The sequence below is a fragment of the Dromaius novaehollandiae genome, chromosome 4, assembly GCF_036370855.1.
Source record: "Dromaius novaehollandiae isolate bDroNov1 chromosome 4, bDroNov1.hap1, whole genome shotgun sequence".
NCBI lineage: Eukaryota > Metazoa > Chordata > Aves > Casuariiformes > Dromaiidae > Dromaius > Dromaius novaehollandiae.
Window position 1 is genome coordinate 62473015 of NC_088101.1, and position 13811 is coordinate 62486825.

At 43.6% G+C, this 13811-nt stretch overlaps 1 protein-coding gene across 5 annotated transcripts in view; it reads left to right on the top strand.

Moving 5' to 3' along the window:
• RBM47 (RNA binding motif protein 47) overlaps positions 1–13811 on the top strand; it is an 87348-nt gene that overhangs the window by 35129 nt on the left and 38408 nt on the right. Inside the window, exon 1 of one of the 5 annotated variants that reach the window (XM_026093742.2) lies at positions 2363–3225. The exons of 3 other annotated variants lie outside the window; for them this stretch is intronic. In XM_026093742.2, the coding sequence (XP_025949527.2) occupies positions 3119–3225 (107 nt within the window). In that variant the 5' untranslated portion in view covers positions 2363–3118. Of the gene's footprint in view, positions 1–2362; positions 3226–13811 lie in introns of those variants that run through there. One more of the 5 variants, XM_026093743.2, reaches the window with a different exon arrangement.

Genomic DNA, 13811 nt, shown 5'->3' on the forward strand with positions numbered 1-13811 from the left:
CTCATTGATTTGGGATGCTTTTTATTCTGAGGTTAATTTCTTGAAACCAGACAAAAAGTCACACAAGCCTATGTGGATAAAAGACTGAGTTTTTGCAAGTCAGCTATACACAGGTAGGTAGGGGAAATAATCTTTTCTGCTTCTTATCGCTTGTGCAACAGTGAAATCTCAGTTTGGTTTCTGTGGTATTATATCAACTTGTCTACACAGATTTAGTGGGAGGACCCATTAAATTATCCACTGTCCTGTTTGACCAGGGTGAAGTTATACAACTTCAGTTATGCCATAGCAGAGCCTTCATTTTTCTGCTGTAGCTGCACCTACAAGCTGTGACTGACAAATGAATTTCCTTGAAGTTCTTTGGCCTCAACAGACTAAACACAGTTTGTCTGGCTCTCAGGCCTGCTCCATGCTAACATGCATTGCAAAAGTATTAGCACCTTGGAAAAAATAAGTATTTGGACAACTTCCCCACAACAGGCAGTGAGTGGCGACCTTGTCTTACGCTACCAGGCAAACCAAATTCAAGCTGGCCCAATATAACCAAAGTACCAGCGTTCCGCTTTTTCATTTCCAAACCTTTCTATTGCAGTCTCAGTTTCCAACCTTGCTGGAGACCTAGCCAGCAGTGTTACTAAATGAAACACTGCAGTGATAAAATCTCAATCTAACCCAGATGAGTAGGTTGTGCTATTTCAGAATCCTCTGTTGAAACGCTTCTGCAGTCAGGGAACGCCAAGCTGTCAAAAGCAGACACTTCTTTTCACGGAAGTGAAGTCCCTCCACCCGAGGTTTTGTTGGGCAGGTGTCTGAGATCTGGAGTGAAGTCCTTATCCAGGCAGGAGGGAGGCAGCATCTCTGCGTCTCCTGCACCTCGCCTGCTTAGTCAGTCCCGCTCTCTGAGTAGCTCTCCATGCATGGTGGAGCAGCACCACTACGAGCAGCTCCTGCTCCCACAGAGCAAGTTAGGCAGGGCCTCAAGCTCAGATAGGCTCTTTCAAATAAAAGAGTTTGCTCACAGACCCCTCTTTTTGCATGGGGATGACGTGATAGTCACAATTAAGACTGTGAGCAGCATTGTGGAGTAGGAGGTTGTTATTATCTCTGCTTATAATTGTGGATAAGCAAGACACGGGGAAGCCAACATGATTTAGCAAGCATCGTGCCCCAAGTCTAAGGAAAAGCTGGCAGAGGACGGTTGGTCTCGCTGTCCCCCATGCATTAGTGACAGCACTCTTCCTTGCAGGTTGGGAGCTGATGCTTTAAAGCAGCTGTGAGTTTTTTTGTCTAGAGGGAATACAAGCTGACAGCTGGGAATTAGTAAGGCATACGCCAGAGACACCGCCAGGTCTTGCAGGTTGTCCTAAGGCAGCAGGATTATATCCAGCAGTTGTGGGGAAATCCGTATGCCTTCTCCATGCATGCCAAGAGCCTGTCCTCCCCGGTGTCCCAGGCTGCTGAGCTGGCCTCAAATGCAAAGTGTGTGAGGGAGTCTCCTTCCACTTCCCCTTTTCCAGGCGAAAGGACAGGGGAGGCCCATGCGGAGCAGCGGGAGTGAACGCCTCACCTGAAAGCACCCACGGCAAGCGCCGGGGCTTTGCAGAGCCGTGCAGGCTCGTTGTGCCAGGGTGGGCTGAGCATGCAGCTTGGGGGCAGCTGCAAAGCTCCTTGGCGGCCGTGGCTGGATGCTCATCAGTCCCTGCAGTCTGCCTGGGGCCCTGCTCGCTAACCAAACCCGCTCAGGAGTCCTGGCTCCCTCCTGTTTTCAGGGTCCTGACACTGCAGCTTTGTTGGAGGTAGGACTACCATAAAATGGGCAGTGTTAGCCAGGCAAATATCCATTTGGCCCTGTCCTAATGCCGTAAATCTTATACGGTAAAAGCCATCCATGGGGAGGACACGGCAGTGGACCCAGCAGACAGAGGCAATCCCCACAACCCAACCAGGCTCAGCTGGTGTCCATCAGCCCAGCGTTGCTGAGTGAGGCAGGAAAGGCCGTGGCTCACATGAGGCCGGGCAAAATCCAGAACAATCAACCCTGAGCCCTGGACGTGGAAATGCCCCATGTCCTACACAGCAGGTTATTGTAGCTAACCTGGATAGAGAGAGCAATCGATGAAGTGGAGTTTCTTCTTAAATACGTGCCATTAAAATGCATACTACTCAAGTCAGAGAACCCAGATTAGACAAAAATAATCAGTCTTCCTCAAGCCAGGACTGTCAGACCACGACAGCCAGGACAGGATCACAAAAATGGGCCCCCCAAGGTAGCCTAGTTTCCCGTTGTGCCTCTGGGAGCTCACGTCCACGAGGCAGGTCAGCGATGGGTCTCGCAGGTGGGAAGCAGCCCCCGAGCCATTTCCCAGCCAGACCCTCGTCCTTTCCTCAGGGGACCAGCAGCGGCACCCCGTCCACGCTGACGCCGGCCTGTGTCTGCTGCCCTCCGCTTGTAATCGTTAACTTGGCGGGAATGTGAAAACTCTGGTTAATGCTGGTAGAAATTTAACTTCGAGGAGCCCCTGGGAAGCCGAAACGTGGGGACGGAGCCGCGCGCTGCGAGGTGACCCGCCGGGGACCTCCTCTGCCATGTGCCCTGCTCATCTTTGCCTTCAGGCTCCTCCTTTCGCTTCCCTTCATCATTGGCTTTCAGAGTACAGCAAAAGGGTGTTTTGGGGTCGTTTTGGTTTTGAAGTTTCTAGCTGTCATTTGAAGGACTGTTCTCCTACACTGCAGATTTATTTGGAGATTTATGTGCTCCCGTCCCCTGCCCGCTCCCACTCCCTTCTCCGTCAGGCATGCCTCGGCTTGCGCGCGGAGGCACAACAGCATGGACAAAGGTTGTCCTGACTTCCTTGCCACGAATTATCTATTAATAGCACTAGTTACGTAGCTTTTTTCCCGCAGCCTGCTTTCCCCATGTGCCCCTCTTAGCAGATTTCCTTTTTTTCCTTGGTGTGTTTTGTTTTGCTTTCTGCGTGGAGGGCAGAGGGAGTCAAAATGGGCCTTTCCGCTCTCCTCCCGCTCACGCCGCCACGCTGCGCCCGTGTGACCGCGGCGCTGCGGTCTCCGCACCGTGTTTGCACGGAGGGTGGGACAGCGGCTTGGTAAAACATTGACCATGCGCAGCCGGCCGTGGCCACCAAGGGCGCACGGCTGCCCGGGGGAGGGAGCTGCGGGAGCCCGGCGCCGGCCAGCACGCACAGGAGCCCTCCGCGCACTTGGCAGGTACCATCTCCAGCTTTGGTTTTTGTGCGTTTGCAGGGCAGCCGAGCAGCGGTGCTCGGTTGCGAGGTTTGCTGAAGGGTCGCGCGGCAGAAATCCAAAAGTCGGCGGCGGGGTTAGCGTTGCTCTTCTTGGTCTGCTTGTGTCAACTGTGATTGACTGCGAGGTGCCATCGAAACGTGGAGCGATTAACTGCTAGTTGTTTTGTTTTTGTTGTTTCTTCATTAAAAAAAAAAATCCTGGAAAGTTACACCTGAAGACGTCTCATTCATGGTTTTCTAGCAGAATTCAGACCAGCCGGCTTCTGCTCATGCTCTAACTGCAGAGTAAGAGCAGGAGTCAGAGTTTCTAATGAAGACGCGTAATCTAGTTATTGCTACAGGGGTGGGTGAGTGACTCAGTCTGAAAAATGCTTGCTGATTTTTGAACCACCTTTGCAAAAGCAGGCAAAGTGACAACAATTTTTCAGTATTTTTGCCTTACAACACCTATGTTCCAAGACAGTGGGCACAGAAAAAATACCAGGATTTAAGCTCCTGGTAAGATACTACACATATCCCACAGAGAGGTGAAGCCGGAGAGATTCAAATAATTGTTTTAAGTTTACTCAGTGACTGAAAGTTTCTGTTACACTGTGGAAGCTGACTTGTTCATGCAGGAACCAGCCTCTGTGTGTAACTTGCTGGTTTGGACATGTTTTTGTCTAAGTACATATGGTGACTCTCCAAAAATCATCTATGACATCCCAGGTGGCTGTCAGGTAATCCTGAGGGGGAGTTTTCACAGCTCACTCTGTGCGATAAATATGAAATGACTTGACATCATCATTTATATACAGTATGTTTTGTGTGCACAGAGAGATGCAAAATATAATGCTAGAAAGGGGGGAAAAAATTGTAATTTGTTGCTTCCAGTTTCTTCTTCTCAAGAGAGAGTCGGTGTCAGGTCTTAGCCATGCTTGCTACTTGCTTTAATACCTCTCTGATGTGACATAGCTTTTCTTGATCTGTTTGCTTACTGGGCTTGCACATTACAGGGGATTTATGCTTAGTAAATGCTCAGTGGTGTTAGGTTATGTTGACGTGTGGTAAAACATTTACTTTCTTAAAAGTAGTCTAAGCTAACTGTGGCTTTCGTTCTTAGTACTAAAAGTCCTAGAGCAAAATGCAGGAAAAAATTACTGGAGAACAAAGCAACTGGATTCCCACAAGCACCTGCTTTAAAGAAATACGATTCCAGAAAGATGTTGGTAAAGCCCACACCATAGCTTCAGTCTTTTGGTGAATTCTTAGCAGTGAAGTACATTATTGCTATGGACCCACATGTAATTTGCATGTGTGTCATAGCTGATCTGTGATTCTTGCATCCTCCTCCCAGGAATGGTTATTCCAGTACTGGACAGTAAATTGGACTGATGTGGAAGTTTCCTTTGCAGTAATTAAAGATTTCAGATCTAATCTCAGAGCTCACAGAGACTGAAATAAAAAAAAACCCTAAAATCTAAAACAAAGGACAGTGATGACAATGTTATCTTGCCTATTTTCATACAAAGACAGGTTTCTAGCTGGTGACTGTAAGGAAGATTTTGTGGCTTAGATGGAAGGAATAAGAGGACTTGTTTCAATGCAGCTCCAACCCCTTTCCACCTCTGAATTAAGGAGTCAAGGTAAAACATCATTAGATAGACATAGATTTCAGGGCAAGGGGGTCATAACGATTTAAAGATAGCTGAGTAAAAGATGCAGCCCATATGACTTGATTACGATTCATACAGTTGTTGCTCTTGCAATAGTTTTAGTTTTGCCTGAGAGATTATTACTGAAATGTCAACAGTACTGCCAAATTAAAGGGAAAAATTTTTAACATTCCCCATTGCCCCTGAGCATGCTGAAACTTCAGCCTTTAAAAGCATGGTGTGCTCACGGCAGTGGGAAGTGATACAGAGTAGATGAGTGTTCTCATTGCCTTCTGTATCAGATGGCCAGCGTAGTTAGCATGATAACTGAATGAAACATTTGCTTCATGTAAAGGAGCAGAATAACTAAAATTTGTAAAAGATACAGGAAAACCTTTTATCTTCCTTCAAACTACCTTTGTCTTTCACATTGCTGAATTACGGAAGTGCTCATTGCAAACATCTCATCTGAAGAAGGACTTTCCCCAGCACAACTGTCTGTTCAGATACCAGTAGCTGCTTCCTGAAATGTCTGAACAAGTTTTCTCAAAGTGTGTTTTTCATCTGAGAACTGACTGTGCACTAATGGAAGTGTCTTACTCAGCAGATCTTCTCTACTGTTACTGTTTTTGAGGCACTTTTTTCATTTATGTTTTTAGATGATCTGATAATCTATAAATTATGAGCAATTTAAATTGTTTCAGCAAATAATAATATATTCTTATTTACTAAAATGAAGCGAGCAGATTTCATATGTGCTGCATCTTCAGCAGAACCGTTTATCAAGTTTCAGTTAAATTTGTGTAGATATGCTGAAAGCAGCAGAGCTGCATAGGTATCATGAAGGTCAACTTGGCCTGCAAAATCTTTTTCTGCGTATCTGAGATGCAAAAGACCAAGCATGATGCTCAGGCTGGGCTATTCACAGAGCTGCTAGTTAAAAATAAACTCTCTTCATCGTTAAAGGGAGTTCCTGTGACAGAGATATTATTGCTAGACCTAAGCAAAATAAAATATCATGGATCCTGTAGAGATCTTACAGAGACACTTTTCCAAAATGGCACTGAGATAACCCTCCATGGGAAAGAAAAAATGTATTTGTCTTTGAACCAGAAATAGCCACAGTAAAGGGATATATCAACAAGGGAGTAGATACTTTGGGAAGGAGTGATACTCCCTCAGTAGAGGTGACCAGTGGCTGGATGGCAAAGACCAATACTGCCAAATAAAAAATCCCAGCCAGAAGTTTAGAAGGGTAATAAGAGAAATGGCAAAACTCTGCCATCTTCTCACCTGCAAGGCTGCAGGGCTTTGAATGTCATCACCACTGCAAGTCCTGGCAGTGACCAGGTTGGAAAGAGACCCTGAAGAAACGTGGTGGCTCCCACAGCTGGTGATGCAACCCGGCAGCCACGCACACTGGCGCGCAGCCTGCCCGGCTTGGCGTACCCCTTTGCGGTTATGCAGCAGGCAACCACGGACCGAGCAGCCTCGGTCCCTGCTACCTGCAGGCTGGGGAAAGGGGGCTCAGACCCGAAGGAGGCTGCTCTAGCTCGTTCCCTTCTGCCAAAAGTAGCATTTGGGCTATGCCTTCAGGGACCTTCAGCATTCGAGCACTCATTCCAGTGGTCTTCACTTATTTATTGTACTAGTTTGTGTAGCAGGGATCACACCACAAGTTGTATGTCGTAATCACTTTCCTTAATTCCCCACAACAAAGAAGTTGACAAAAAATCACTTGTATAAGACAGGTTGCTTTGGTCTTGGTTTTGTTGGTATCAACAAAGTCATCACTTCCTTTGGACCTCTTTGCATACCCTGAGTGGAGACATTTATAATCATTATTTTTTTCACCTGATGCAGCAGGCACGTGACACCTAGAGAACTGCCTACATAGGCAACTGCAAGTGCTTTGGGCTTGAGAGAGAAGAGCAAGTTTCTCTGCGGTCTCTGAAAGTCGTCGTGTTTCTTCTGCTGGAATGCGGCTCTGTGTTTTTCTCTCCGTGAATGATAGCAAAGCTTTTCCATCGCTGTCCTCTTGTATAATGCCCATGTGACTGGCATAGCTCATCACATTTCTCTGTGAGCAATTTAAAACATTAGCATTTAATTAGTTCATTTCCTTGTGGCAGAAATGTGCATTTTACTGGGAGATTTTTGCCTTTTACAGAAGCAATGGTTTCCTGAGGGGAACTATTTACTTTTTCGTCACCAGTTGCAGAAGCTATCTTTGTCACAATAAGCTGTCTTTCCTCTTTCCATTGCGGTGAATGAAATGATCAGGTAAAGAGCAAAAGACAGTGATTACAGACATATAAACTTATCCTTGCACATTTCCAGCTGAGCATAAGTACTTACAACTCATTGAAATCTCAGCTCTTCAATTTTGCTAAAATAATGGGCTCAGTGTTAACCCATGAATTGCAACTGAATATGAAATATAATTTCTGTGAAATGAAGTAACTTTAATTATTTTAATTACCAAAATTACGAAAATTATTTTGTGCTGGATGCATGAGTTCCCAATGATGTCAATGAGAAATGAATGCATAGATCTTGATTTAGTTTTTCTTCTCTGCAATGTGCTCTTTCACTGAGAATGCTTCTTTATGCAATTTGTTGCCTTCAGTAATAACTTTCAGAATAACTTTTGATCTCATCCGAAGTCAGTTGCTCAGATCAGAGTGCAGTAAATAGTTGATGATTAAACATATCTATCCAAATGAATGTCAGCCCTGCCCTCCCCTTCCCAGTGCTTGGTCACAGTTTCCCTTCACTTCCAGCATTTCATAACAGCTGTCAATATGAAACAATATTATAATGTCATGAAAATTTGCTTAGATCCTACGAGGTAAAAGTAGAGTAACTAATGATTTTAGCAAAAATGATTTGAAAAATGGCTAAATAAATGAGGTTTTACTTCTCATACTACAATATCCTGACTTATGTGAACTTACTGCTCTTCAGAGAGTTTTGCTGCAGCTCCCAGGGTATGAGAACGAAAGGAAAAGACACTGTGCAAAAGTTGCAGTGCCATTAAACTTTCAGGTTTGGAATGAATCACATTTGAGAGTTCCTCAGATTGCCTCTCTTGTATCTAATGTACATTTCAGTGAAGGAAATCATATTCTGCACATGTGAAGCCTCTACTGTCTTTTCCTCCTTTCTGAAGAACTGTTCCTTGTTCCAGTCCTTCCCACCTCCTGCAAAGATATTAACAGACAAATACTGCAGTGATGTATTTTCATAACTGACTCCAGTAAAAGTGCATATCTTCTTTCCTCCAAGTACAGCCCTTAGAAAGACTGTCAGCTGGGATCATACTAAGTTTTACTGAACTGAATACTTTTACATGAAAAATTGCATACACTTTAAAGCCAAAATTGCTAGGTAAACATTCTGTCGTGTAGAAGCAGCTTTTTCTAACCTGGTTTGTGGCATTTTTGTTAACGTTTCCACAAGCAATACTCAGAGCAGCCACTCAGTCATGATGCTCTTCTACTTCAACTGCTCTCAGATATGCTCAGATCACATCTGTAGTTAGTTCTGCATAGGCAGATGACTTTCTAAACAAAAATGAGACTAAGGACTTGACATTGGAGAGTTATTGACGTGGATAGTCAACCTCAGGTTGAATTTAGTGGAATTACTCAGTCTGTTGTTGTCAATTAGTAGGACTGATAGCTAAAATCTTGATACCTGGCATAGCATTTGTTCCTGCTGATGTTATTCTTAGGAACTACTTTGCTTTTACTTACCACATACCAGTGGGGCTTCACCAGGCTATGCTTAGCAATAGGCCTTTAGGCACCCAGTGTCTCAAGACAACCCTGTGCAGAAATACCACAGAAAGCAGCAAAATCATAGACGCAAATGACAAGAGTGGTAGATAAAGGGAAATTAGAAAGCAGCAAGAGAGGCAAACTATCTGAAAGGCGAAAAGTGTTGCTTGCGTTGAAAGCTTATCACACCCGGTATTAGGACAGCAGCATCCAGATGGAAATCCAAGACAACAGTGCTGAGGAGCAATATAAAGGGCTTAAACAACAGTGTCTTCTTGGTTTCTCCCTTTCCTTCATCTTTCAACTTCCAGAAGATCTTTAGGTTCAGTATCCTGTAATATCCTCTGTATACCAAAATATAAGATGTATTACACTTGAGGGGGAAGGCCTTCCAGAGACTCATAGGCAGTATGCTCCCTGTTTTTTACCATCTGGAGATAAAAGAAATGGTTAGTAACTCCAACAGAAAATTATTTCAACAGGCTCAGTGGGCTAAATTCCTTTTCCGCAAAGCCTTCATGGGCTCTCACCTTTGACTAAAATCAAAGGCGATTCTCCTGGTCCATTTTGTACTGGATATTCTTTCAAACATTTTTCCTATCCTCCCCTCAGCAAGACCTTTGCCCCTGCGAATAAAGGCCCATGAGAGGAAAAGCCATCCTGGGAAGCTGGAGATCAGCGGTGGGAGCTCCTGGCCTCATTCTTTTCTGTTCTGTATGGGGGAGTGAGTAGAGGTGTGACTATGGTTGTGAAACTCCAAAACCCAGCTAGGCGGTTTTTAAAGAAGTTCAACGCTTCTCTCAGCCAAAATAGTAAAAGAAAGTCAATGCATAAAGTTACAGAGAAAGAAGCCTCAGTACTGTACTTGTGGATTGCAAAGAAATATTGTCAGTGGCTCTCTGCTGGGAATATAGCAGCTTAATTAATGAGAACAAGTGAAAAAAATATACCTAATTGGGGAAATGTTCTTCTCCTTTCCAGTGTAAGTAGTATATACATGTATTTTCCCATGAGACTGAATAGAGGACTCTATTTCCGATCAGCTAGGGGTAAATACCACCGTTGTGATTCTGTACTACCACCATAATTACAGACAGCCCATGTTGAAATTAGAGCCGTGCATGGTTGTTTGAGATGGTACTGTTCTATATGCTAAGTTTTTTTCACTCGAGGTAGTAATCTATTTTCTGCTGCAAACTATTTTTGTTTAAATGGCTGGTGAGTTAATGCTGATGTTGGATACAAATACTATAGCTATCAATAACCACAGTAATGTATACATCGCAAATACACGCATTTGTGCACTTTTCAAAGTGACTGCTTTCTGCACAGAGGTAGAAGACTTTTTTGGATGCAGACTTTGTTTCTCTTTGATCACCTGAAGAAAAAGACAAATAGAACGGTAAGCAGCTTTTTGTAAGCAGAAGCAGGATACCTGGAGAGCCTTCTCTTAAACCTGTGACATCCATTCTCTTAAACCAGTGACATCTCTCCACTCTGGAAGAACAGAGGGAAAGCATTGCAATGAAATCCGGTTAAGGAAAGAAAAAATGCAAACTCTATGTCTTCAATTTCTGCCTATTTAATACTGTAGGCTCAGCTCTGCTCTTCATTTGCATTTCATACAAGGAAGTTTCAATAAATAAATCCTTGAATTACTTGGGAGTGTCTTCAAGGCAGCATAAAAGCCTAGCGAGAGCTCTCCTGTGCATTAACTGTAATGGCAGAGAGGTTACTGTGACCTGCATCCACATCGTGTGAGAGGTGTGTAGGGTGCACCCCAGCCAGCACATATATAACTTTAAACACGTTGTAATTGTGTTAATACAGATGTGATTTAAAGTGCTTTCACTTGCCTAGACACCTTGGTCATTTTGGAGTCTAGCTAGAGAATTGTTTTATGGAAAACTAAAGAATTAGGTTAAAAAGAAGAAAGTAAGTAGAAATTCTCTCAAAAGAAGTACCCAAAATTACTGCTCTTGGTCAAAATGTCTGATATGCAAATCTGATAATTTCTTGTGGACATTAGCAATACTCCGAACTCACATGTTCATGAGATTTCCCTTCTTTCCCTTTTGGAGGTGGGGAGACCTATTAAAATCCCTCCTGATGAACTGAAGCAGCACTGTGTTAACACACCTGTAAGAGTGTTTCAGAGGACTGCAGCTCTCCCCAGGGTATGTGAGAATCTCCCACAGCCTTGCTAGACTCTTTGTCCAGAGTCCATGATTGCTCGCTTGCCAAGTTATTAACTGGCATTTAAGTTTATCATAGTGCTGAACTTTGAGGCTGGATAGCTTTGTTCTTGAATATACTGGAGATACATTTAGAAAAAAAAAAAAGATTTTTTGAAGGAGTCATATTTTTACAGAATTTTAAGTGTAGAATTGTGTGAGTGTGCCAAACTACAGGAGATCGGATCTGCGTCTGCTCCTTTATTTGTCTGCTTGTCCAACTGGGTTCAAGAGAGTTTGCTGTTTTGTTTAAATTCAGGTTTTACAGAGCTGTAATTACATAAATTACTTACATTAATATTATATTTTTTGTGAGTGAAGTCCAATCATTTGTAAAAAATGGATTTTTAAAAAAGGATTATTTTAGCTTATACAATAGTTTCTATGCTAAGACAGCAGGCAAGCCTTTTTTAAAGAAAGTGAAAAAAATGAAAGTATCTCTGTCTGTGTCTTTCAGACTGTTAACATGCAAGATCTGTAAGTTTGTGAAGGGGGCTTCTGCTTTGTTATGTGTTGGATAAACAGGTTTGCAAACAACTGAATGAATGCAACCTCCCTTTGCTTTTCCCCTTTAATGCAGGGGACCACCTTGAGTCTGTAGGACAGTTAATGCTAAATAGTCTGATAACTGCAGGTGGAGCTTTGATATTAGAGATTATAGCAGTTTCTGACAGAAGTGAGCTTTCGCATATAGCTTCACAACTGGCATTTGGCCATTCCACATCTAACTTTCTTTTCATTAAAAAAAACTTTTCTAATTAAGCACCTTTGTAAATGTTAAATATTTTAGCTATGAGGGCAGCTTTTTGAGACCTCAGATAAGCATGTTACACTGGTGGTATTTTTATGTACAATAGCTTTTTCTATTTGTCTATAAAAATATTTAAGGAGTAGCATTTTATATTCATTAGCTAATTTATAGTGAGCGTACGTTTCCAGTCAGGTCTGTCAGGAAGAGATGGATACGGCTAAATATTTGGGGGTTTTAGTAAATTAATCTGGGGTTGAGTATGGAGGCTGGGAGTTTTTTTAAGAAAATCTTCATCAAAACAAATGTACCAGACTGGATCGTCTGTTTGAGTCAGCTTTGCAACAGAATTAATTTTGGATTCATGAGTGTGCTTGATTTCTTGTTTATTCCTCTGGTTGCTCATGTAAAAAAGAACAGACACAAATACCAGGAAGATGCGACGCACGCGCGCACGCGCACACACACACACACACACACACACACACACACACCCGTCCCTGGGCCTAGAAGAAAGGAAAACCAGCAGAAAATGGCAGGAGACCTGCAGACCCACGTGTGACTGCAGCTGCCCCGAGGCAGATGCAACCCACAGGAACTGGGCAAGGCGAAGCTGCCGGTTTCCCCTTGGTGTCGAGGATTCGCTTTCATGGGAAAGCTCCTTTCTATGGGTGGCTCTGTATCTGAGTCATAAGGGGGGACGAGGGGACGAGTCTGTTACCAAATAGGTTCAGCAGAGAAGCAGGAATTGTGCCTTTCTGAGGGAGACAAATCTTAGTGCAAAAACATTGCCTAAGTTGAATGCATTAGTACTGAAGGGGAAGCATCAAAACTTTACAGTTTCTCATCTTATTATATTGCAGTTAAAATAACTCCAAACATGTCAAACATGATCAGATAGCAGGACACTCTGACTCATTAAATATAACCTTGCCAAAACCTTTTCTCGGGGTGTTCCAGTTCTTGCTTGGGTCAAGATATTAAATCATTACTTGCGCTCAAAATCTATGAGCCAACTATGCTGTGGTTGAATAGACCAGGTTCCCATAAACACAGCTGTGCTGTCGGCTACTTTTTAGGCAGTTCTCTTCCAGCTACCCCAGAGCATTTGGCTTGACTTTTAAAAATAGCCTGTTTCTTTCGTACAGCCTATCATCTCCAAAGCATAACTCCCTTGTTAAAATCTGACTGTGAAAGATGACTTTCCCATTCACTCGCTACCAGCAGGATGTTTTCTGCGTGAGCTGGGTATAACAGCCTAGTATTTCATTCGCGTTGTGCAGTGATTTGACACTCCCAGCAGCAGGCTGTGCCACGGAGTATCTCTCACCGCTCTGGTTGCGTGTCTCTTCCTGTGATAAGGCTTCATTTTCATTTGCTTGGGTTTTTGTTTAACCACTTGTGCTGCAAATGTCCATGTGAGGGGAGGCAGGCAGTCTTGGGTCAAGTGCTTCTCCATGATTTTTCTTGCCTTTGCTGGGTCGATTTCTTCACATTTAGAACTGAACAACCTTTTTGCTATATTCCTAAGCTTCAGACAACTATTCCAAGTAATCAGAATGAAAGCAAGTTTTTTTCTCACCTCAGCCTAGGGTAGCATTTTCCTGGCATGTTTCAGTAGAATCACACTAGGTCTTTTGGAGATATGGAAGCCAAACATGTGTGCCTTGCACCTCAAATTTCCAAGTTTATTCAGCTTAGTGGACATTATTTGTTGTTAGAATATCTTTTGTAACCAGCAGTTTTCACTTACACGTACTGACTGTGCTGTGTTATTTGTGGGCCAGAGCAGACTGTGATGCTTGTCCTGGGTCTTCTCTAGCCTCTGTGATGACCCTCTTAGTCCTAAGATGTAATCATCATTTTTCATGTGCTTTTCTATTGCTCTCAGCCTCTGAAGACTAGCAGAGTGGTGTCATGAAGCTGAGGGTGTGTGTTTGGGTGCAGCGTGAAGGCATGTTGGGGTACTTGCAGGTGCAGTGCAGGGGTGCTATTGGGAGACTGCCGCATCTGACAAGGCAGCCAAACCTGATTCAGGCTGGTCCATTTTGTCTGGCCCTGGAGCCACATTTGGGCTTTGTTTCAGGAAGAACTGGTTGGTTCTGTCCAAAAGAGGCCCCAGAAGCAAGCAAACACTTGTGCAGCATGGA